Source organism: Antechinus flavipes, chromosome 5 (assembly GCF_016432865.1).
Source record: "Antechinus flavipes isolate AdamAnt ecotype Samford, QLD, Australia chromosome 5, AdamAnt_v2, whole genome shotgun sequence".
Classification (NCBI taxonomy): Eukaryota; Metazoa; Chordata; class Mammalia; order Dasyuromorphia; family Dasyuridae; genus Antechinus; species Antechinus flavipes.
The window spans coordinates 289,554,790-289,579,752 of NC_067402.1; the positions used below are offsets into that span (position 1 = coordinate 289,554,790).

Sequence of the window (24,963 nt, forward strand, 5' to 3'; positions counted from 1 at the left end):
TCCGAGCTCTCCACCGCTTCTTGGCCCCAGAAGGCAGAACTGGCAACGTGGGTGTTTAAGGGGAAGGTAAGAACTCTCTACCTACGGAGCTGTTCTAAAAGGGGAATGGGCTGCAGGGGCGGGCGGGGGCTTCCAGCACCTGGGCCCTCCTCCAGGTGAGGCTTCCTGTTCAGTAAACCCAGAGGTTCTGTCCTGCCCTCTCTCGACAAAGCCCCCACTTCCCACTTCCTCTAAGGGACTTCCAAGCAGGGTGGGGATCGCCCAGGCCGCAGGACAGCTCCAGGAGGCTCATGGGGGCTGGAGGGGCTGGGGCTCAGCCCCTGTTCTCAGGCTGAAAAGACCTGTGGGGAGGGGGCTTGGGAAGCCGGCTGAGATCCAGGGTGCCTCCCTCGATGCCCTGGGGAGGGGGCTCCCTGCACTGGGGCCAGTGCCCCTTGGGAACCATCTTCCTCAGGAACCTCAGAGCCCGAAGGGAAGCCTCCTGGTCCGGCCCTTTTGTGACCAAGACTTGCCCTCTCCAACAACCTGACAAGGTATCATCCAGCCTTTGCGTGAAGCCCTCCAGGGAGAGAGAGCAATGATTCCCATCGTTCAGAAGGATTTCCTGACGTCCTGGCTAAACTGCACATCTTCCCCTGACCTTGTCCCGTCCTCTGGGGCCGAGCGGAACCAGGCTAAGCCCTCCTGTACCGCGACTCTTCAGAGACTTGAAGGCAGCCCCCAAAGCTTTTTTCTTGCTTATTTGATTTGTTTTTCTTTTTTTGTTTATTGATTGTTTTAGTTTCTTTGGTTATATGTGTATATTAACTTTTTAAATACACATTTCTTAATGAATATATTGGGAGAGAAAAATCAGAATAAAAGGGAAAAACGCGCGAGAGAAAAAAACCAAAACGGAAAAAAGAAGTGAACCTAGTATGTGTTGATTTATTTATTTTATTCTCTCTCTCTCTTTCCTTTCTCTCTCTCTCTCTCTTTCCTTTCCAGAGTTCTCTCTCTGGACGCAGATGCCATTTTTGGTCCAAAATCTATTGGGATCGCCTTGGATCACTGAACCTCTGAGAAGAACCAAGCCTTCCATAGTTGATCATCGCACATTGTTGCCGTTACTATATACAATGTATTCCTGGTTCTGCTCGTTTCGCTCAGCATCCGTTCATGTAAATCTTTTCAGGCCTTTCTACAATCAGCTTGTTCATCATTTTAATAGAACAATAATATTCCATGACCTTCATGGACCACAACTTATTCGGCCATTCCCCAACCGATGGGCGTCCGCTCCTTTTCCAATTCTTTGCTTCCTCCAGAAACATTTTTCACAAAACATGCCCCGTTCATGGCCTTCGCTGCCCAGTTAGCCCTCAGCCAAGGGATACTCTCCAGCTGGTCCATGTCGTTCTTAAACTGAGAACAATCAGTGGGTAGGTGATTCTTGGGTGGGTAAAATGCTAGATCAAGAGTTCAAATTCTGGCTCAGACATTGGCCTGGCTGTGTGACCCCGGACAAAACATTTAAGCTCTCTCTGTCTCTTTCTCTCTGTCTCTGTCTCTGTCTCTTTGTCTCTGTCTCTCTGTCTCTGTCTCTCTCTCTCTCTTTCCTTTCTCTCTCTCTCTCTCTCTCTTTCTCTCTATTCCTCTCTCTCTCTCTCTCTCTTTCCTTTCTCTCTCTCTCTGTCTCTTTCTCTCTGTCTCAGTCTCTCTCTCTCTCTCTCTCTCTCTCTCTCTCTCTCTCTCTCTCTCTCTCACACACACACACACACACACACACACACACACACACATACAAACACACACAGGCCTACCCATAAGCCCAGTCGCTTCCACAATGTCCGGAGGTGATCAGAGCCCAGACTCCCTTGTATTTAATCATTTCAGACGCGCTGGGACTCCTTCGCTTTCTCTGGGTGTTGGGTGTTTTTCTGCACAGACACCTCCTTGTGACTTCCCGGTAGATGGTAGAAAGGCTGATTTGGGGTACCTGAGTGAAGGTTCAGTGCCTGGCACACAGTAGGTGCTTAATAACCGCTTTATGATTGAAGGACTGAAGTTGCTCCTTAGCCTCGGTGTTCGGGTTTCCTTCCTTCCTCTGTCTCGGGGCTACATCAGGGAGCGGGGCTTGTGCAGATTGGTGGGCGCCTGTCTGGAGCCGGGGTCCCCCAGCCCCCGTGGGTTCCCACAATGCCTCTGTTTGTCTCCCTCTGGAAGGGGGCGCGTGTGGGCTTGTCTGCGGGCTCCGGGCGCCCTCCCCCAGCCGGCCTCTCTCGGGGGGAGGGTCTCTGCCAGGTCGGACCCCAGGGAGGGGCCAGGGAGGAGGGAGGCTCGGGCCTGAGGAGAGGAGGGTGGTGGCGGCCTCTGAGTCTCCGGGGCACAGGCAGCGTCCCTTCAGCTTTGCTTCCCTGTCACAGGCAGAGGCTAATGAGGCCTGACACGGCCTTCCCCGGCTCCCCGGCCCCGCCTCCCTGGTGCCTGCTCTGGCTCCCCCGGGCTCCCGAGCCCAAGACAGGAGAAGGCCCAAGGACGGGGCCTGCCCTCTGCTCCTCCACAGAACCATAGAGGCTCAGGCTGGGAGGGCCTTGGAGGCCACGGGATCCCACCTGTCCTTGAGCAGGGCTCCCCGCCACCACGTGCCCCACAAGGACTCAGCTGACCTCTGCTTGAAGTCGTGGAGCACTGGGGAACCCACTACCTTCCAGGCAGCTGTGAATGTGATATCCCTGGACGCCACACTGAACCTGCCCCCTCTCTCCCCTGTCCCTCTCGGGCCCCCTCTGCCATCTGGACTCTACCGTCCTTTAGCATCCTTCCATTCCCCACCACCCAAAAAGACACAAAATGGTGCTCTGGAAAGACATTGGAATTTTAATTTGCCAGGATTTCTGGCTCAGAGGACCTGAGTTCAGATCCTGCTATGGCTGCCTGCGGGACTTTCCCCTCCCCATCAAAAACAAGACCCTAACAATTACTTTGTGTATGTCATTTGTTCCATCTGTCTACCTGCTTATCTATCCATCCATCCATCTATCTATCTCCAGCCATCCACCATCCACCTATCTATCCATCCATCCGTCTAGCCAGCCAGCCATTTATCTCCAAACATCCATCGTTCATCCATCTATCTACCTATTTATCTGTCCATTCATTTGTCTATCCATCCATCCAACCATCCCTCTGTCTGTCCCTCTATCTGATCCCTATCTCCTGTATCTCTCTATCTATCTCACTGTCTGTCTGCCTATCCATCTGTCCATTTGTCTATCCATCCATCCATCCATCATCTAGTTATTCATCCGTCTGTCTCACTGCTTATCTCTCTGTCCATTTGTTTGTCTGTCCATCTATCCATCCATCAATTCATCTGTCTATCCATCCATCCATCTATCTCCCTGTCTGCCCGTCTGTCTGTCTGTCTATCTAAATCTCTATCTGCCCCTCCTTCCACATGTGTGTCCGTCTGTCTGTACGTTGTGTCCTAGAGAGCAGCGACTGTCTCCCTTCCTTCTTCATATCCTGGGACGGTTCCTGGGACACAACAAACGCTCATCATTGGAAAGCGCACTGGCCCTGGATTCAGCCCCCCCCCCCACTCACGCCCCTGGCAGACGACAGTAGCCCCGCTCTCTGTGAGGTGAAGGCGCCTCCGAGGTCCCGCCCATCGCTAACTTATATCCCGTGAACCTCTTATCCTTCAGTTTCTTTCTTGGCAAAATGAGGGGGGTGAACAAAAGGTCTCTGAGACCTCTTCCTTCTCTGCTCTAGAATCCCGTGATGGACGAAGTCGCCGCTTACCCGGCCCCGGGACTGATGGGGCTGCTCCCTCTCTTAACTCTACCCATCTAGGAGGTGTTAGAGCAGGATCTGAACATGGCTCTCGCAGGCCTCTGGGCCGGGACTCTCGGGCCTCCTCCAGGATGAGGGGCCTGCCCTTTGTAGGAGGCACTGGGAACCTGAGGTGGTGACCCTGAGTGCCCCGCTCAGGGTCACATGATTAGTCTGTTAGTGAGCAGAACCTTGAAGTCCTGTGAGCTCCGACGCTCCTGCTTGATAACTCTCTGTCTCTCTGTCTCTGTCTCTCTCTGTCTCTGTCTCTCTATCTCTCTCTGTCTCTGTCTCTGTCTCTCTCTGTCTCTCTCTCTCTCTCTCTCTCTCTCTCTCTCTCTCTCTCTCTCTCTCTGTCTCTCTCTCTCTCTCTCCATCTCTCAGTCTCTCTGTCTCACACACACGCCCAGGAACCCCCCCACAGCCCCTCACGCCCTCCCGAGTAATCCATCCCTCAGCACCAGGCCGCTCAGTGCGAGCTTGGATAAGTCCTGCTGCCTCTGTGAGATGACCTCAGTTTTTCATTGTAAAAGTTGAAATAAGGCCCGCTGGGGCCGTCTCCGGAGTCAGACGGCGGGTTGGAGGCGGCCGCGCTGTTGGCGGGAGCTGGCTCGGTCGCTGGGTTGGAAAAGGAGAGGAGGGGTCAGATGGTCTCAGAGGACCCTGGAAGGCTCGATTCTGGCCCCCCCCCTCCAGGGCCTCCCCGCTGCAGCCCCTCCCCCAGCTCTGGCCCGGACTCCCCAGGAGAGTCAGATGCCGGTTACCTCCCTGGGAATGTGAATCCGGGCCCCTCCCTCCCTCTCCCTCCTGCCATCTCCCTGTCACCGAAAATCAGCCATTGATCCGGGCTTAAAATAGCCCCCGGCACCTGAGCGTGTCAGCAGCATCGGAGAGACGTCGTCCCTGGGAGCTTGAAGGGCACCTCTCCTGCCCCGGTGCCGGAAGGGGAGGCGGCAGTGGCAGGGCCGGGGGAGGGCGGGGGGTGCCTTGGGAGCCACAGCGAGCACCTGCCGGGCCCGGGGGCCCCTCCCGGAGGCAGGAGCAACGGTGAGGGCTCCGACAGGGCTCAGAGCCCGGACAAGGCCCCGCCCCCTCCCAACCCCTTCCCCCGTGTGAGGGGGAGTCACGGAGGGCTGCCCGGAGGAGGCCCCGTCCCCTCCCAACCCCTTCCCCCGTGTGAGGGGGAGTCACGGAGGGCTGCCCGGAGGAGGCCCCGTCCCCTCCCAACCCCTTCCCCCGTGTGAGGGGAGTCACAGAGGGCTGCCCGGAGGAGGCTTTGAAGGAAGGGGATGGCTTGAACCAACTTTTAGCCAAGACATGAGATAGAGAGGGCGGGGCAAGGAGGGGCCGAGGGGGTCCCTGTCTGCCGGCTCTAGACTTCATGGAGGACGCTCCATCCCAAGGAAAGCAGAGCCGCTGTTGGTGAAGAGCTTTGGCTGCCAAAGGAAGAGTCTTACATGGATCATGGAGGCCCTAGGGAGCCATGGAGCTTATTGAGCAGGGCGGGGAGTGGGGACGATGTCACACCTGTGCCTTAGGAAAATCACCGTGGCCTCTGGGGGCAGGAGGAGAGACAGATGGGGCGTCAGTCAGTCAGTCAGCAACAGCCCATCAAGTGAGCAACCCCACGTGCCAGGGAAATGCCAGGGAGCCAAAGGCACCAAGGAGAGGACAAGTCTGGGGTCTTAGAGGAGACGAGACAGAGACAGAGACACAGACAGAGACAGAGAGAGAGAGAGAGAGAGAGAAACAGAGACAGAGAGAGAGAGAGAGAGAGACAGAGAGAAGGGGAGGGAGAGGGAGAGAGAGAGAGAGAGACAAAGCGAGGACTGAGGGTGGGGAAGGGGAGGAGAGCCGAGGGGGTCCGCAGAAACCAACCTCTCTCAGAGGAGCACTGGCGGGGAGCAGGCAGCGGGTTTAATGTGGTCCCTGGGCTGGGAGGAACATGCCGGGCCTGCCAGGGAGCGATCAGAGGCTTTGCATCTGCTGGAATCTCAGAAGCCAGGCTGGTCCAATACCAGATGGGGAAACTGAGGCCCAGGAGGTTCAGCTTGCCCAAATTTGGACAGGCAGTAAGTAGTTTGAGGGAGGATTTGGACCCAAGTCCTCAGACTCCAAAGCTACGGAGTTTAAAGTGGGGAAGAAAGAGCCTGCTTGGGGTCATTCTCGGGAGGGTCCGTTCCCCTGGGCCTGGGGGCCACCAGGCGGAGTCAGGAAAGGGCAAGTCCGTGGGGCAGACTCTGCCAGGCCGGGAACAGCCCGGCCATCTCCCTCTCCCTCTCCCGGCTTGGGGCCGTCTTGCCGACAGCTCCTCTCTGGGTAATGAGAGGGTGTGAGACAGCCATTGTGCGGGCTCCTGGGGGGGCCGGGAGCCCTGAGTCACTGCGCCTGAGCCGCCCCCTCCGCCTCGGCCCCTGCCCCTGCTGGGAGGGGGAACCGGGACAGCTCCCTCCTGCCGGGACTGGAGACTCGGGGCCGCCCCCAGGCCCAGCCCCCGAGGGGAACCAGCACCCCGGACACCCCCAACAGGGGCCTCCCGGCTCCGCCCGGGGAGGGGCAAGAAGCGGAGGGTCTTAAGTCACACGTGGGAAAGGCAGGATTTGAACCCGGTTCCTCAGAGCGCTCTTTCCACACTGGCCTTGGGGGCCCTAGGAGGGGGCAGGGTAAGGAAAAGGCGAAGAGAGTCCCAGCGTCGGGAGGCAGGAAGGTGCTGGGGGAGAGAGGCCGCGGTGGCCGCCCCGCTCCCGGACGGGCGTCCGGCTCCTTCGCCACAAACGGTGCTTGTTTCTGTGGCCGGGCAAGGGAGGGGGGAGGGAAGGGAAAGAAAGGGGGAGAGAGGGAGAGAGAGAAAAAAAGGAGAGGAGAGAGAGGGGAAGAGAGGGAAGGGGAGAGAAAGAGGAGAAAGAAGGAGACAGAGACGGGGGAAGGAGACAGGAGGAGGGAGGGAGGAAGGGAGGGAGGGAAACACAGAGACAGACAGAGACAGAGACAGAGACAGAGAGACAGGGAGCGCCTGTGGCGCCTCCACACTAGCTTTCAGAGCCCGTGCATTTCAGTGTTGCTTTTGTGCCAGGCTTTCTGCCCGCTCTCTGGCTGCAGGGGGGCTGCTTGTGGGGCCGGCTCTGGCCTCCCGGAGTCCTGGCCCAGGAAGGCTGGTCTGCTCAGGCCCTGCCCTGGCCCAGGAGGCCCCAGAGCTCCATCCCGCCGGCCTGAGCCTCTCTCTGCCCCCTGTGCCCACTCTGCCCCCTGTGCCCGCTCTGTCCCCTGTGCCTGTTCTGCCCCCTGTGCCTGCTCTGTCCCCTGTGCCTGTTCTGCCCCCTGTGCCCGCTCTGTCCCCTGTGCCTGCTCTGTCCCCTGTGCCTGCTCTGCCCCCTGTGCCCGCTCTGTCCCCTGTGCCTGCTCTGTCCCCTGTGCCCGCTCTGCCCCCTGTGCCCGCTCTGTCCCCTGTGCCTGCTCTGCCCCCTGTGCCCGCTCTGTCCCCTGTGCCCGCTCTGTCCCCTGTGCCTGCTCTGCCCCCTGTGCCCGCTCTGTCCCCTGTGCCTGCTCTGTCCCCTGTGCCTGCTCTGCCCCCTGTGCCCGCTCTGTCCCCTGTGCCTGCTCTGTCCCCTGTGCCTGTTCTGCCCCCTGTGCCTGCTCTGTCCCCTGTGCCTGCTCTGTCCCCTGTGTCTGTTCTGCCCCCTGTGCCCGCTCTGCCCCCTGTGGGACTGAAAGGAGCCAGCCTCTCCCCGACAGCCCCTCAGATATGCACAGACGGCCCCCCATTAACTGTCTCCTCCTCTCCGGGACAAACACCCCATGCCAGCGCCCGCACCCTGGCTCCCAGTTGGCACTAAGCACGGTCACCGTCCTGGGTCCTAGAACCCCAGCCTGGGGCGGGCCCTGCGGTGCCGGGGAGGGTCCGGACCTGGATTCCAGTCCCGTCGTCCACCACTCGCCCCCTCTTCTCTGAGCCTGTTTCCTTCTCCGTCAAATGAAGAGGGGCTCCGGGGACCTTCGGGGCCTGCCCCCTCCCGGCCTGAGCCAAGTCTCTGGGCACGAGAGGAGATGACTTCGAGCCCGTGACAACCTAGAACCCACATTCTTAGAGACTCGGAGATGTCTGGGGCTTTGGCCAAGGTCACCGAGCCAGCAACAAGCAACCAGTCCATCAACACCCATTTATTTATAATCCAACAATTAGGTTGTGAGTCCCCTGAGGACGGGCACCGTCTTCTGCTCTCTTTGTATCCCAGTGCCCGGCACATAGTAGGAGCTTAATAAATGTCTCTTGACTGATTAATCTGTGCAAATGGCAGGGACCCAGGAGACAAACGTGAGCCGGGCGCTGCCTCCGAGGGGCTCCCGCTCCCCCGGGGGTGTCAGAAGTGGGATCCGCCCCTGGACCCTGTGGGCCCACTCTCCCAAACCGCGCCTCTAGACGGCGATCCCCACTGGGCGAGGGTGCCGGAGCGCCTCCAGGCTCTGAGCCTGTGCCTTTCGGCGTCCCCCTGATCCCAGCCATCTGGCTCCCTCGGCCCGGTGGGGACGGCCTAATTATTGTCATTAAGGGGGAGGGAGGGGACTCTGCTCCCCCTCACAGATGGAGGGCGGGGTCTCCCCCGGCCCCCCGTGGAGGCCCCACCCAGCCGCTCTGCCCGAAAGGGACTCATCGCCCGAGGCTGGTGGGAGGCCGCCCGGCTGGGCTGGCTGAGCCTTAGCTTGGGTTCCATGAGCAGGCTCCTGGTGCCACCTGGTGGCAGTCCGTGGTTTGGATGGGGGGCAGATAATTGGCCCCCACTCTGCCCCCCCCACCCCATCCCACACCCAAGGCCCGGAGGTAGGACCCCAGCTCCATTCCCGTGGCTGCTCATCTCCTGCCTCCTGTGTGACCTTCAGCATCTCACATAACCTTGGGAGGAGGGGCAGCGTCTGCTCCTTTCCGAGGTGCTCCAGAACCACCGGGAAGGAGCACTGAGCGTGGAGTCTCTTCCCAGGCCAATGAATGCAAACTGAAGTCCTCCTTGGCCGGTCAACCAGTGTCCGGGGAGTCCTCCCCTGAGTGCCCCGGACGGTGCTCGGCGCTGAGGGACAAAGTCTCCCCTGGAGAGAATCAGAATCTGAGCTAAAAGGTCCCACCTAATCCCAGCGTGGGAGTCATCCCTACAGAGGAGCGTGATTTAAGGGAACACAGCAACAGCAAGATTAGGGGATGACCCTCTCTGAGGGCCGGGGCTCTACTCAGCAATGAGGTGACTCAGGCAATCCCAATAGCCTTGGGACGGAGAGAGCCACCTGCACCCAGAGGGAGGACTGGGGGACTGAGTGGGGAGCACAGCACAGCATTTTCCCCATTTTTGTTTTTGTTTGCTTGTTTTTTTCTTTCTCATTTTCCCCCTTTTGTTTGCTCTTTCTTGTGCAGCAGCATAAATGTGGAAATATGTTTAGAAGAGTTGCACATGTTAACCTGCATTGGATTACTTGCTGTCTAGGGGACGGGGAGAAGGAGGGAGGGAGAAAATTTTGGAACGCCAGGATTTTCAAGGGTGAGTGTTGAAAATTATCTTTGCATGGATTTGGAAAAATAAGAAGCTATTATTATTTCAAAAAGAGCAAAAAGAAGAAAAAGAAGAAGAAGGAGGAGGAGGAGGAGGAGGAAGAGGAGGAGGAGGAGGAGGAGGAAGAGGAGGAGGAGGAGGAGGAGGAGGAGGAGCAAAGATGAGTGAGCAAAGAAAAGCTTTGCATCCAACTGAATCCAGCTACCCAATATTCCTAGGAGAATACATCAAATCCTTCTTCCCATGACTGTCCTTCAGATACTTGAAGGCAGCAATTCTAGTCTTCCTAAGTCACTTTTTTCTCCAGGCTAAACATCCCTGCTTCCCTTAACCTATCCTCATTGAGATTGGGGTCACCTCCTAAGCCCCTAAAAGTTTTCTCCAGACTGGCTGTTTTATAGAATTATAGAGAACATCAAAATTGAAAGAGATTTTAGGGATTATCTAAGTCCTCCCCTTTGCATAGATGGGAAAACGAGTCCCCGAAAAGGAGAGAGTTTGGGTAAGTCTCAGGTGGATGATTTGAATCCTGGCCTGATCCAGTGTCCCGTCCATTTGTTGCCAGATCAACGTCCCCCTTCCCCCCAGCACTGTCGGAGGGGAACATTCCCTGTAACATCAGACTTTCTTCATATTAGTTCCTCTGAGTTTTTCCTTCCTTTTTAAATTTTTCACTGAGAGATCCCGTTCTGAGATGAGTGGCAAGAAATGCTGGGAGACCGGGGGATGAAGACAAAATAAAAATATATATGGCGCCCCAGTTGGGGTCCGAGAAGGTCCTGAGGAGTTCCAAGCAACCTCCTCCTCCTCCTTTCTCCTGCAGGGCACCTAGAACTCCCAGTTTTCCAATCCCTCCTTGGGATCCCGAATCCGAGCAAAACGAGTCTGTTCTTTTCACGGCTGCGAGTCCCTTCCCTGGATTCCACAAAATGAGGGGGCTGGCTGCCATCGTCTCGGGCCCCTTTAAAGGCTGCTGGGATTCTATGAGTCACCCACGGAGAGTCGACTTTCCGTCGGGAGCAAGTCATGATCTGCCCTTTATTTCCCAGCGCCTCCCTCCCTTCCCCCCAAGAGGTCCCGGAAGAGGAGCAGACCCTGCTGGGATAAGGCAGGGGCATCAGAGCTGAGTCATTCACCCAGGATGAGGACGGAGGGGGCTCTTTGTCGTAAAAGGGAGAAGGAGCCTTAGTATTCACTGCCCAGTCAGGGGAGACCAAGGCAGTCCGGGGAGGCAGGAGCTGGGGAGCCCAGGGGGGGTTCAAAGGTAGGTCCCCTGGCTCTGTAGGCCCCTCCCCCGGCTCCATCCCCTCCCACTGCAGGCTCTAGAATCCCTGGACGAGAGGCCGGCAGATCCTCCACGGCCTTCTGGGCCGTCCTCCCCTCCGGGAACCAGGCAGTCCCGGGCTTTCACCCCTTATAGCTTTCTAAAGATCACCAGATCTGGGAGACATCCTGGCCACGGAGCAGTTGGACCTTTGTCTCTCCCACCCTTTTCCCTTCCGGTACCTTCCATTCCCAACTTTCATTCCCTTCTCCAACAAAACCCACAGGAGCAAGTCCTGGCTCAGCCGTCTCTGTGTGACCTTTCCCCCTCGCAGCCTCAGTTTCCCCCTCGCAGCCTCAGTTTCCCCTTCTGTAATTGGAAGGGGCTGGTTACACTGGACGGTCCACAAGATCTCACTGGGCCCTAAAAGTCCAACCACCGGCTTCTCTTTGGACACTTCCACATCTTTTCTAAATTCTGGGCTTCCTCTCCCCGCCCTGACTCCTGCCATGTTGACCAGGGGAAAGGAAGTTCCCAATTCAGAATTAATAACCCCAGAGAGGCCGGAGACTTTCTAACCTAACTGTGACCTAAAGGACCCTGAAGATCTAGTTTGTCCCCCAGCCCCGGGTCCCATCGCGGGGGCTCCCCCTCAGCCAGGAAGCCAGGTGAGACGTTCGCTGATTAAAATCCTGCCTTTTGCAAGAGTCAATGTCGAGAAATTCCCCATGCGCATGTCCTGTAAATAAAAAAGCTTCAATAAAATGAAACTTTTTGTGTTTATCACATGGGCAGCCTTGACCACCTCCCTGCGCCCCAGTTTCCTCACCTGTAAAATGGGCGGGGGAGCCGGACTAGAGGCCTCTGAGGTTCCTTCTAAGCTCAGGCTTAGATCTCACGACCGAAGGGGTGAGAGAGACTCCCCCACAATTCTGCTTTGTTCCGTATTAATCAGTCAGCGTCAACAAGCATTTACTAAACCCTTTTCTGTCCCAGGCTCTGGGTGACAAGAAAGGCCAGAGAGAGAGTTCTTGCTCCCCTGGAGCTGCCAGCCTAACGAGGGAGATGGCAAAACTATTTGATTTTTATATATATTGCTGAGGCAATTGGGGTTAAGTGACTTGCCCAGGGTCCCACAGCCAGGACGTGTTAAGTGTCTGAGGGCAGAACTCAGGTCCTCCTGACCTCTGGGCTGGTGCTCTAGCCACTAGGCTACCTAGCTTCCCTGATAGTTTTGATATTTGATGATAATTCACCATTTAAGAGGAAAGTAAATGAATACAAAATACAAAGTCAGCCCATCCTCACGCACCCTTCCTTCCTAATGTATTTCCACTACTAGGGGACGTGTGTGTAACTACAAGAGCAAGGATTTAAGCGGAACAGCCCGAGGTGCAAGGTGACTGAGGGAGGAGGGAGCCCCAGGCTCCGGTTGCCGGGGGAGCCCACGGCCACCTTATCACATTTATGTAGGTCTCCCGGTAGGCTGCGTATGTCTTTGAGTTCAGATCCTGACTCAGGCAGACTAACCGTGTGACCTTAGGCGAGTAACTAAACCCGTGTGAAAAGCGGGTGGGTCCCTTCGAGCTCTGCAGCTGTGGCCCTTCGGGTTCTCGCCTCTGGGTCTGTGGCGGGAGGGGGAGGTGGGACTGACCACAGACCCCGGGCTGAGGGTGACTCATGCCATCCCCCCTGCCCCCAGGAGAGCAGCCAGACTGCCCACCCTCCCCCTCCCTTCAGGGGAGGAAGTGAAAAAGGGCCTCGGAAAGTTACAAAGGGAACCAAGACTTGAGCAGGTTCCCTTCTCTCCGCCCCTGAGGCTCCCTTGGGACCTCCTGGGGAGGCCAGCCTCTCTCCCCTGCCTCCCTCCAGGAAAATCCAGCAGCCCACTGGGGAGGAGCGGACTCAAGGCCAGGGGGTCCTTGGTAGCCTCCAACCTGACTCTGCCACAGGGAGAGAACCTCTAGCCTCTCCTGGGGGACACAGAGGACATTGGGGGCAGGCGGAGGAAAGGGAAATGTACAGCTCGGAAAACAAGAGCAGAAACTGAAGCGGAGTCGAGTCGGGCTCAGTCTTGTGACCTGGCTCCTTGGTTAAAGGGAATCCTTTTCCCTGGATGACCCTTGTCCTGGTCGTGTCCCCAGCCCCGGCCCAGCAGAGCCCGGGAGAGCGGCCTGCGGGGATGAGGAAAGCATCAGGGACTCAGAGCTCTGGCTAACTCAGCCGCCCAGTGGTACCCCAGACTCGCTTTCTGTGACCCCAGGTCATTGAATCAGACCAAAACTGGCTCAAGCCCAGGGATGACCGAGCCGAGGCGCAGCCCGGCTCGGCTCGTGAATGAGGCTGGATCTGTCCAGCTCCTGAAGCGAGCCCTCTGCGATACACCCCCGGCGCTGAGGAGACTGAACCCCTCCGGAACATCTGGTCTCCACAGCACTTGCTCCAGTGCCCGGGAATGAACAATATACCCTTAATAATAATCACTGAACACAGTAGAATCCTGCAGCAAACTTCTGGGGGACGGAGCTCCGCTCGGGGAACACGGCGGCCAAGAAAATCGAATTCTAGCTGGAGAGCGGGGGATTCCCAAACTGGATTCTCAGGCCTGGTCTCCGGCGAGTCCCAAGCTAGAAACAGACTAAAAGTTGGACTTGTTCGGGGAGATCTCGCTAAAAAGCTCGATGGAGGCCAATGGTGGACAAGAAGGAGAATCGAGAAAGTCACTCATTTATTTCTCTGTGTTCTGAAGAACATTTAATGACTCAGTGTTTCTAGGAAAAATTATTAGCAAATAAAGTTTGACTTGTTCAGGGGAGAGCTCTTTAAAAAGCTCGATGGAGGCCAATGGTGGACAAGAAGGAGAATCGAGAAAGTCATTTATTTCCCGTGTTCTGATGAACATTAGTGACTCAGGGTGTCTAGAAAAAATTATTAGCAAATAAAGTTGTTTTTTTAAATAAAAATGCATCTGTTTTACTTCTCTTACACATATGCATGGGAAACTCTAGAATTACTCTCCTTCCATATCCTGCAAACTAAGGATTATGAGGGCTGAAAAAAGTTTGGGAACCTGTCTTCTAGATTCCCCTGCTCCAGATTAGAAACCAAGGCCCAAATGCAGTGGCCACAGGCAGCAGCTGGATTTCTCTGGATTCCTGTGTTCTAGAAGACCATGTGCTAGGATTCTATGCTCAAGATATCTAAGTTCTAGACTTCATCAGGTTAGAATCCTATTCTCTAAATCCTCGTGCTCTAGGATCTCAATTTCTATTTTGGGGGAAATCTCATCCTGCAGTGATGAGTTTCCCAGAGGTGAGAACGGCGTGATAGAGATGATCCGTAAGCTTCATTCCTTCAGCTGTTCCTTTCACGTTTTTCAGAGGCACTAGAGCCCCCACCTGGTCTCCAAGCCCCACTTTTATTTTCTCATTAACCATCACTTTGTAAATATTCTATGACACAGCACCATAGACACCAAATATTCCCTGTACCCCCAGGATCTGCCCATCTTAGGTTGGGAACCTTTATTCTAGAACAATGGCTTCGATTGCATCGATTATTCTAATACAACAGTCTAGAACCCAGGAGCTTGGATCATCACCAGAGAACGTGGAACCCTAGATTATGGAACTAACAGAGAACATGGGGGCGAGGGCTTTGGGAAGTGGCAGGAAGGGAGAAACCGGCGAGGTCTGGGCTGATATGATACCTAGGGCCCTCAAGGCCTGTCAGTGGGCCCCACAAAGGGGTTCCATAGAGATCATCCTTTAGCCCAAAAACCTCACTTCTGATTGTATATCTCTAAACAGGCTTCTCAAGGAGAGATCGGCGCTTACGGCCAGCGCTTTTGCTCCCCAAAACTCCAGAAATGCCCCCAATACGTTCCCCTAAATATCCGCTTCCTCATTTCTATTTAAGAAGCTGGATTAAAATCCCAGCTCTGACCCATAATGCCTGCTTGGCTTTGAACAAGTCATTTCCCACTCTATAAAGTGGAGGCTCAGACGAGATCATGGCCCGTGGGGCCCCTTCTAATCCTAAAACTCTGACACGGTGCATAAAAAATTGCAAAAAAAAACCTTTGTAAATTTTATCTCATTTTATTTTCACAACATCCTCAAGAGGTAAGTGACTTAAACCCATTTGACAGATGAAGAAACTGAGCCTCAAAGTAGTTAAGGGACTTGCTCAGAGTCATACAGAGAATAAACATCTGAGGAAGGATTTGAACTCGGTTCTTCCCGACTCCAGGTATACTTCTCTATACCATCTACCTGCTTCGGAAGTTACAGAGGGCGGCTTGAACGCCACTGACCTAACCTTTCCATTCCCCCAAGTGTCCCCTCAAACTACAGCCGAGTGGTCCGTGTATTCTAAGCAAGGTGTGATCGTGAAGGCAGCAACACAGTGCGTAAAGCTCTGGCCCCGGAGTCAGGAAGGTCTGAATTCAAATCCAGCCGCAGTCACTTACTAGACTGCCTCAGTTTCCTCATCTGGAAAATGGGAATAATAATAACACCTTCCTCCCAGGGCTGTTACAAGGATCAAGAGAGATAATATTTGTAAAGTGCTTTGCATGCCATAAAATAAGAGACGATTGCTAGCTGTTATTACTGAAGGAAGGTAAGGAAAGGGCAGGTTCTAGCCTCGGATGGGGAGCCGGCCTCTGTAGCCGTAGATGGAGGAAGCGGTGGCTTCTCGAGGAGTCCCTCTGAGTCCCCGGCCCGCCCTATATGTCCCCCTATTATTGAATACATAACCCAGGGAGTTCACTGGCCTGCCTCGTGCCAGGGAGGCCCAGGGAGGAGAGAGCGCGGCACTCAAGCTGGCCAATTACGCAGTCAATAAAAAAGAACTCTTTATTGCGGACTCGAAGCGTAACAGTGACCTGACCCCAGATAATTCCCACTGTACATGTTTAAGATGGAACTCTTTAGACATCACTCGAAGATTTGCCTGTTTCTCTTGCTAACATTTCTGTTTGGTAGGTAAGGGGTCAGTGCCATAGAATCACGGAAACCCAGAGCCGGCTGTGGCTCCCCGCTTCCCCGAGACCGGCTAGTGACCGACCGGAGGAGCTCATCCCGAGAGACTCCCCCCAGTATGGCGCAAGGAACGTGAACAGCCGGCTACCAATGAGGTTCCGTCCTGACGGGTTTCTGTGTCCTTGTTTTGTTGGAGGGAAAAGCCTGTCTCCTTCTCATTTTCCCACCTCCCATGCCCCCCACCCTGGGACTCCAGGACATCTTGGCTGCCAAAAGCTTTTACCTGCTTGTGACATGTTGGAGATGTTACTGACCGGCCTCCTGGAGGTTCATGGGAAATCCTAGATTTGCCTCTTCTGGCTAGAATATGTATGTGTACATGTATGGAGAGAGAGAGAGAGAGAGAGAGAGAGAGAGAGAGAGAGAGAGAGAGAGAGACAGAGAGAGAGACAGAGAGAGAGAGAGAGAGAGAGAGAGAGAGAGAGAGAGAGAGAGAGAAACAGAGATAGGGACCGGACACAGAGAGAAGCAGAGAGAGAGACAGACAGACAGACAGACACAGACACAGAGAGAGAGGCAGAGACAGAGAGAGAAACAGAGATAGAGAAAGACAGAGAGAGAGACAGAGAAAGAGACAGAAAGAGAGAGACAGAGAGAGACAGAGACAGAGAGAGAGACAGAAACAGACAGACAGACACAGACACAGAGACAGAGAGAGACAGAGAGAGAGATAGAGAGAGAGAGAGAGAGACAGAGAGACAGAGAGACAAAGAGACAGATGCAGACACAGAGACAGAGAGAGAGACAGAGACAGAAAGAGAGAGAAACAGAGATAGAGAAAGACAGAGAGAAAGACAGACACACAGAGAGAAGCAGAGAGAGAGAGACAGAGAAAGAGACAGAGAGAGACAGAGACACAGAGAGAGAGAGAGAGAGACACAGAAACAGACAGACAGACTTAGACACAGAGACAGAGAGAAAGATAGACAGACAGACAGAGACAGAAAGAGAGAGACAGAGAGACAGACAGAGAGAGAGAGAGAGAGAGAGAGACAGAGAGACAGACAGAGAGAGAGAGAGAGAGACTCCCCCCATTTGGAGAAGGGGGCACGCGATGCTCAGCACAATAGCCGTCTGAAGGCAGGCTTCTGTGGGGGGTCTGTGTCAGGCTGCAGGATCGTGACTCCTTGGCTTCCGAGCAAAATTAGGGGTTTTGTTGGTACCTGACCCACTTTTCTTGTCTACCTCCCTCGGCTTGGAAGCCAAGCTCAGACAGCTCATTACCTTGTCGCCAGTTCTCGCTGGCTCAGCTGCTCGGGAAGGGCGGCTTTTTTCTCCCGAGAACACTGGGAGCCACGGGGGAGCCCAGCTGGACTCCTCTGAAGCTTCCTTCCAAGTCCGAGGTGACCGCACCTGCTTCTGAGGCTGCTTTGGCCTGGGCTGCCCGGGGCCCACTTGCCTCAGGAAATGACCGGAGGGGAGGCTTCTGGGTCTCGCCGGATTTTGACTGGGAAGGTCCTTTGGGGACGGCCACAGTCATGGGGAAGGGGGCTTTCCAAAGGTCGCATGGGGAGTGCCCAGCCTCCGTGGGACTCGGACTCCCTGTTATATGGAACAAGTAGAGAACAGACCAGACGGAGCAAAGGTCATAGATCTGAGAGAGGAGGAACCCGAGGCAGTGAGGGATCACCCGGGAAACCAGAGCCAGGATTCAGACTCAGGATCCCTGGTTCAGAAACCCACTCCCTTGGTGCTGAGCCCGCCTCGCCCGGGACGGAGGCCGGCGTGAGCAGCAGAGATGGAACACGGAGGAACGGCCAAGTGGAGGGAAAGGCCGGAGCCGGAGGGTGCCCCGGCCACAGCCTTTGGCTTGGAGGAGGCCCAGAGAGCCCCCCGCCCTCCTTGGAAGCAGCTTCGGCCCAAGGCCAGGGCTCGGGGAGGATTGTGGGGAGAGGGATCCTCCCTTGGCGCCGATGGGAACTTTACACGTGTGTCCCCCCCACCCCCTCCGTTTGACCCAGGAGGTGAGAAGGGCTGGCCCGAAGTCCCGTAACTATGGAATAGCAAGATTTGAGCCCGGCTCTTGTGACTTCCGTCGCTTCTCTGCCATCTCTGCGGGCAGAACCTGGAGGCAGGAGGCCCGCGAGCTCCCGGGGAAGGGGTCCCAGTGCAGCAGGGGGAGCGGCCCTTTCACAGCCAGGTCCTTCGGCTACAGCTCCGAGGTGATGGTCTTGGTGGTGACGAGCACCATGGCCCCCAGCTCCGTGGCCGGCACCGGGAAGCTGGGGCGGGGCACTGAGGGGGGCTCGGGAGCGCCGTCACACTCCTGCAGGGGGTGCTGGTCATGGTCTTCGCTCCCGTTACTGTCGTCAATCTGCAAGGCTTTGGGTTCCTGGTGAGGGGGGAGGTTGACCCCTGGGAGAAGAGCAAGAGCTGATGAGAGGGGGCGGAGGGGGGGGAGGTGGAGCCCCGGCTTCCCTTTTCCTCCTCCATTCCCCCTTCCCTTCTTCCTCTTCCCTTCTCCCGTCCCTTCCTCCTCCTCCATTCTCCCTTCCTACAATGCCAGAAATATGAAATCTGAGGACCTGAGTGCAAATCTCCTCTGGGGGCCCTGTCTCCTTCATCTATACAGTAAAAACAAAGTAGCCTAAAGGGCCTCTGAGCGTCCTTCTGCTCCCGATCTTGTCCCTTCCCCATTGGGCTGGCTCCTGGCATATTGGGGAAGTCACTGCCTCAGGAGTCTCCTCCTCTTGAGCTGAGGGGGCTTAGATGAGCTGACATCTAGGACTCTCTCACTGAGAGGCCTCTGTAGGAAGGAGACCCCTCTGGGGGGGTCTGACCCTCAGTCACGGCATCAGGAGCGGGAGGGAGCCTTAGGAATCGCTGACTCGGTGCCCCGTCTCGCCCAAAGACCACGGCTCCCCGGCTCGGGGACGGAGCTCCAAGGACTATAGGGTGTTCTAGGGTCCTAGCGCTAGAGCTGGAATAGATCTCAGACCATGTGGAGTCCACCCCTCTATTTTTACAGATTAGGAAACTGAGGCCCAGGGAAGTGATGTGATTTTAAGGTTTTCCAGCATCAGAACCGGTGCCTTCAGAACCAGTTTCTACCATTTCACCCAGTCTCTCTTGGTCCTCCGTCTAGGACGCCGATCGACAGAAGGGAGCAGAGTATGGGCGGCCGAGGAGAGTCAGTCCCTCCGGCGCGGCCTCCTCACTCACCCTGGGCTAGCTCCGTGCCGGGGCCGGCCTCCGTGTCCGCCGGGGCCCCCTCCGGCCGCCTCTGCAGCACACACACCAGCAGCCCGTAGAGCAGGGCCAGCACGAGCACCAGCCCGATGGGGATCCCAAGCAGGAGGTAGGGCCCCGGAAGCAGGGTGAAGAGTGACGTCACCGACGTGTTGGACACTTGAGTCATCAGCGTGACTGTCTCCGAGGGGCTGGAGATGTTGTCTGGGGACAGAGAGAGACCCGGAGCTGAGATGCTAGAGAGATAAGGAGAAAGGCAGAGAAAGAGAGACAGAGACATAAAGAGAATGACAGACAGACAGACAGACACAGAGATACAGAGACACAGAGAGACTGAGAGACAGAGACAAGAGAGAAACAGAGAGACACACACACAGAGACAGAGAGATAAAGAGAAAGAGACAGAGACAGACAAAAAACAGGGAGATGGAAAGGCAGACATAGAAAAAGGCAAAGACAGAGACAGAAAGAAACAGAGAGAGATAGAGAGGGAGGGAAAGAGATAAAGAGGAGGAAGACAGAACCAGAAAGCAGGAAGACAGAGACTAAAAGACAGAGAGATAGAAAGGAAAATATAGAAATGGATAGAGACTGACAAAGGAGAGAGAAAGAGAAAGCCATAAAGGCAGAAAAAGAAATAGAAATAAAAAATAGACAAGGAGACATGTAATAGAGGATAAGAGAGAGAAGGAGAAAGAGAAAGAGACAGAGATAAAGAGAAAGACAGACACAGAGAGACAGAGACAGAGAAAAACAGAGAGATATATACACAGAGAATAAGAAAGACAGAGAAAGGGAGAGAAAAGAGAAAGAGAAAGAGAGAGAGAGAGGCAGAGATGGAGGAGACAGAGAGACAGAGAGAGAGATATAGAGAAACAGAGAGAGAAAAGAGACAGAGACAGACAGAGACACAGAGAGAGACAGAGAGAGAGATACAGAAAAACAGAGAGAGAAAGATAGAGAGACAGAGAGAGAGATACAGAAAAACAGAGAGAGAAAAGAGAGAGACAGAGAGGAGAGGAAGAGGGGGAGAGAGAGAGAGAGAGAGACAGAGAGACAGAGAGAGACACAGAGAGAGACAGAGAGAGAGAGAGACAGAGAGAGAGAGATACAGAAAAACAGAGAAAGAGAGAGACAGAGAGGAGAGGAAGAGGGGAGAGAGAGAGAGAGAGACAGAGAGACAGAGAGAGACACAGAGAGAGACAGAGAGAGAGAGAGACAGAGAGAGAGAGATACAGAAAAACAGAGAAAGAGAGAGACAGAGAGGAGAGGAAGAGGAGAGAGAGAGAGAGAGAGAGACAGAGAGACAGAGAGAGAGAGAGAAGAGACAGAGACAAAGAGAGATACAGAGAAACAGAAAGAAAAAGAGACAGAGAGACAGACAGAGAGAAGAGGAAGAGGGAGAGAGAGAGAGAGAGAGAGAGAGAGAGAGAGAGAGAGAGAGAGAGAGAGAGAGAGAGAGAGAGAAGCTCTGAGGTTTCTTGGTTCTATAAGTGAGGGAGAAAAAGGAGAGAAACAGAGCCAGAGAGAGAAAGAGGCAAACACACATACCACATACACATACATAGATAGAGAGAGACAGAGAGAACAGAGAGACAGAGACAGAAACAGAGAAGCAGAGAGAAATTGAGATTGAGAAAGAGACAGAGACACAAAAAGGCACGCAGAGAGAAACAAAGAAAAAGAGACACACACAGAGACAGACAGACAGAACAGCTCTAAGCAAGGTTTTGGGGTCTTTTGGTCCTATAAATTAGGGAGAAAAAGAACAGAGACAGAGAGAAACAGAGAAAGAGAGACAGAGAAATTGAGATTGAGAGACAGAGACACAAAGACACACAGACATACAGAGACAGAGAGAGACAAAGAGACAGAGACAGAGAGAACAGCTCTAAGCAAGTTTTTTTTGGTCCTATAAGTTAGGGAGAAAATGGACAAAGACAGAGAAACACACAGAGACAGAGAGAAATTGAGATTGAGAGACAGAGACACACATAGAGAGAAACAAAGAGAAACACACAGAGAGACAGAGATAGACAGAGACACAGACAGAGAGAAACAAAGAGAAATACACAGAGAGACAGAGATAGAAAGACAGAGACACAGACAGAGAGAAACAAAGAGAAACACACAGAGAGACAGAGATAGAAAGACAGACACAGAGAGAAACAAAGAGAAACACACAGAGAGACAGAGATAGAAAGACAGAGACACAGAGACAGAGAGAACAGCTCTAAGCGAGGTTTTTTGGTCCTATAAGTTAGGGAGAAAAAGGACAGAGAGAGACAGAAAGAAGCGGAGGGACAGTCATAGGAAGCCATTGATGGAGGAGGAGCGGATGGGACACCCAGCCTGCCCCAGCCCAGACAACTTCCTCTTCATCTCCTAAGAGGTGGAAGCTTTCCGGAGAGACCCTGGAAAGCAGAAGCTCCCTGAGCCAGAGGCAACAAAGTTAGCTCCTTAGCCCCAAGTTTTCTGAAAGGGAAAAAGCCCCCCCCCCACGCCGAGCTTCCTCTCACCCATGAGCCCACACTCAGGTGTGCTCATGTAGCCACGTGTATACTCTCCCCACAGACACGTTCCTTGTCTTCTCGGCTCCAGCTCAGCCAGGACATCTCAGGAGAAAGGAGAGATGGGGACGGAGAATGAAGGGAAAGACAGATTTGGGGGGAGGACAGGGAAGAGAGGGAGAGAGAGGAGGAAGGAGGAGGGAAGGGAAGAGCGATGGACAGGGAGAAGCAGAGGGAAGAGAGAGTGACACAAGACAGAGGACAAGAAAGGGGCAGAGGGAGGAAGGAGGGAGGGAAGGAAGGTGAAGGAGGGAGGAAGGGAGGCAATTTCTCTCCCTCTGTACCAGCTGACTGAGCTGCCCCAAGATGTGGATCTGGGATCCCCGCGGACTTGGCTTCCCAACAATCTCCACAGGGAAGACATGAACTTCTGTCCTTTCCCACTTCTCAAACTTGTCTCTGTCTCCCCTCCCTGCCCCCCCAGCCAATGGGTTTTAACATCACACTGTGGGGTTCTCAGCCTGCCCTCTGGTTCTATCCATTCTTACACTCTAGACAGTTGAGGATGGAGCTCCAAGGATTACAGTATGTTCTAGGATCTCGTAGCTAGAGCTGGAATGGATCTCCGATGATGTGGAGTCCATCCCCCTATTTTTACAGATTAGGAAACTGAGGCCCAGAGGAAGGATGTCATTTTGAGATTTTCTAACATCAGGGATGAGATTTGAAGCCGGATCCTCTGCCTTCAGAATCATTTCCCCCAGTCTCTCTTGGTCAGATTGTCTAGAGCTCTGCCTAACAGAAGGGAGCAAAAAGGATGGACCAAGCCAGGAGAGTTAGACCCAACAGTCGCCTCCTGCTTGTGCCCTCCCAGCGCAGCTGGATCCACCGGAGAGCTGTCCAGCCGTTCTCACATTCCGTCTCGCCCACGGCCTCCCCGGCTCTGAGAGATTAGGGCTGCCCCATAATGCAATAGGCTGCTTGGTCCCAGAAGGTGTCTGAAAAGAAGCTACATGATAGGGATGAGGTAAAGGGGGCTCCTGTCCTGAATGGGACCTCGGACTAGATCACTCCCCAAATCCTGCTAACTCAGAGTCTGTGATTCATGGATCCCAGAAAGATGATGGAGGTGAGATAGAGGGGGAGGAAAAGAAGGAGGAAGTAAAGAAGAGAAGGGGGAGGAGGAAGAGAGACAGAGAGACAGGAAGGGAAATGAAGAGAAAAACAGAGAGACATTATGAGAGAGACATAGGTGGAGACAGGAAATAGAAACAGGTTCTCTGGTCCTTGGGTTTTCATAAGTGGAAAGAAGGGGGTACCCTTCTAATATGGCCCCCTGATTCTTTCTTCTTTCTTTGCTGCAAAACCCGTGGCCTGCCTCCTCCCCCACTTCGATCTGTGTTGACCAGCCCTCGTGGTAGATGACCCCTCCTCTCTCAGCAGTCATGATACAGCTCCCTCCTGCTTCTCCTCCTGCCTCCCTGACTGCTCCTTCTTGGTCCGTAGCTGTCCTGTTTCTCTCCTTTATCCTTACTGATCTCACGCACTCCTGCGGCTTCACTTATCACCTCCCAAAGGCTCCCAAACCTTCATCAGCCCTCCCTTCTTTCCCCAAAGCTCAAACTTTGCATTTCCACCACCTGTGACCCCCTTCTCCGGGTGGCCCAGAAGTCCCTATAATTCAATATATCGAAGAGTCATCATTTTCTGTCCTGATCTTGACTCCTTCTAGCCTCCTCTCCCCTCTCTCCCTGCTCAGCGATGGGGATCATGCAACATCCCTCCGCTCCCAGGCCCCGAGGACTTTTATTTTCCCAGCCTCCATCATCCGCTTCTCCTTCAAGGAGTCTCCATTTATAAGATTATAGATTATTGAGTCAAAAAGGAACCTCAGGGCCCATCTCCTCCCATGTGCTCATTTTGCACAACAGGAAACTGAGAGGGTGAGGTGACTTGTGGGAAGTCATAGACAGCCAGTGAGAGCACTCACATGTCCTCGCACTCCAAATCCGTCGTCGTTCGGTCACTTGGGTCACGTCTGACTCTTTGCGGCCCCATTTGGATCGTTTTGGCAAAGACAATGCGGTAGTTTGCCATTTCCTTCTCTGGCTCATTTTACAGAGAAGGAAACTGAGGCAAACTGAGTGAAGTGATTTGCTCATGGTCACATAAGTGTCTGAGGCCAGATTTAAACTTTAGAGCTCCTTTTTTTTATTTAACAGAGCTAGGATAGCTGAGCTGGAGACAGCTCCTTTTTCTTCTGCCTTTTCCCTCTTCCACACCTTTGCTCACACACTCCCCCTATACCTGGACCTCCTGCTCATTTCCACCCCTTGGAAACGCTTCTTCCTCTGAGAGCCAACTTGGATGCCGCCACTTCCACGAAGTCTTCCTTGACTTCCTCTCTGCATCCCAGGTAAAAAACATTTTCTCTCTCCTCAAGTTTCTCTGAGCACTTTATTGCAACTCTCCCCTGTATTTATCCCCCATTCTCATAATCGCCATTTTGTGTGGATCGGTATTCCGCCCTCTACCCTTCCTCCAACACCGTAAGCCCCTTGAGGGTTGTCACAGGCCCTTTGGGATGAAATCCCCAGTGCAGAAGCCTTCAGCCAAATGATGAACCCAAATCAGCCTCCCTGTAACCTCCCCCCATTGCTCCTGGTTACGCCGGAGTGGGGGGAGCGGTGGGCGACTAGGAGAACAAAGCTATTCTCTCTTCTCCATGACAGCCTCCAAGTTCTGGAAAACAGTCATCAGGTCCCAACCCCCACCCACCCCCAAGTCTTCTCTTCTCCTTGACAAACGGGCCCCGTGCCTCCAGCCGAACCCGGCACGGAACGGTAGAGAGAGGGTGGAAGGGAGAGGGGAGACAGGGCCGAGAGAACTGGGGCATCACAGAAGTGGGGAGAGGAAGAAAAGGGGAAGGAGAGAGAGAAGTGCAGAAGAAAGGAGGGAAGACGGGGAGCGAAGGAAAAGGAGGACAGGGCTGAGGGCGAGGAAGAGGTAGGGGAGAAGAGAGGGAATTAGGGGAAGCGGAAGGGAAAGGGGGCGAGGAATCCCTACCAGCTCCAGTGGCCTTGGGGGTCTGGTACAAATTGCACGGTAGACACTCTCGGACGAGTTCGTCGAAGCACAAGAAAGGACATTTCACGGGGGTCTGGTACAAACTGCACGGCAAGCACTTCTTGATGAGTTCATCGAAGCACAAGAAAGGGCATTTCACGCCGGCCCCTCCGGATCCTAGTCCCAGCATCCTTCTTGACTGCCTGCCTGCAGCTGCAGCTCGCCAGCTGCCCAGGAGGCTTTTGAAGGCAGGCGTGCTGGGACCCCAGGAAGGAGGGGGCGGGTTTGGGGGCAGCTCCCCCTCCCTGGCCGGCTCTGCGCTTCAGAGGTCACCGTGCACTTCCCCATCCCCCAGGCCCAGCAAGAGCCTACCTGGGGTTCCCAGGGCCTTGAGTGGCTGGCTGGGCCCAGAACTTCCTCAAGCCTCTAACTGCGTCCCTCCCTGCCTCTCACAGTGCTAACTGTTCCACTCTGAAGCCTCCTTCAGGCCCCTGTCTCTGTCTCCTGTCTCTGTCTCTCTGTCTGTCTCTGCCTCTATC

General features: G+C 54.5%; 1 protein-coding gene across 2 annotated transcripts; it reads right to left on the reverse strand.

The window, feature by feature from the left end:
* Positions 1-16,653: 16,653 nt before the first annotated feature.
* On the reverse strand, positions 16,654-24,695 carry TNFRSF13C (TNF receptor superfamily member 13C). Of its 2 annotated transcripts, XM_051962226.1 has the most exons (3): positions 24,425-24,695; positions 18,822-19,052; positions 16,654-18,014 (listed from the first exon to the last, which is right to left on the reverse strand). In XM_051962226.1, the coding sequence occupies exons 1-3, from the start codon at positions 24,612-24,614 to the stop codon at positions 17,809-17,811; spliced, it is 627 nt and encodes a 208-aa protein (XP_051818186.1). In that variant the 5' UTR covers positions 24,615-24,695; the 3' UTR covers positions 16,654-17,808. The 2 variants fall into 2 exon arrangements, with proteins under 2 accessions (XP_051818186.1, XP_051818185.1); XM_051962225.1 differs by lacking the exon at positions 24,425-24,695 and having other exon boundaries at positions 18,822-19,641.
* Between the last annotated feature and the right edge of the window lie 268 nt (positions 24,696-24,963).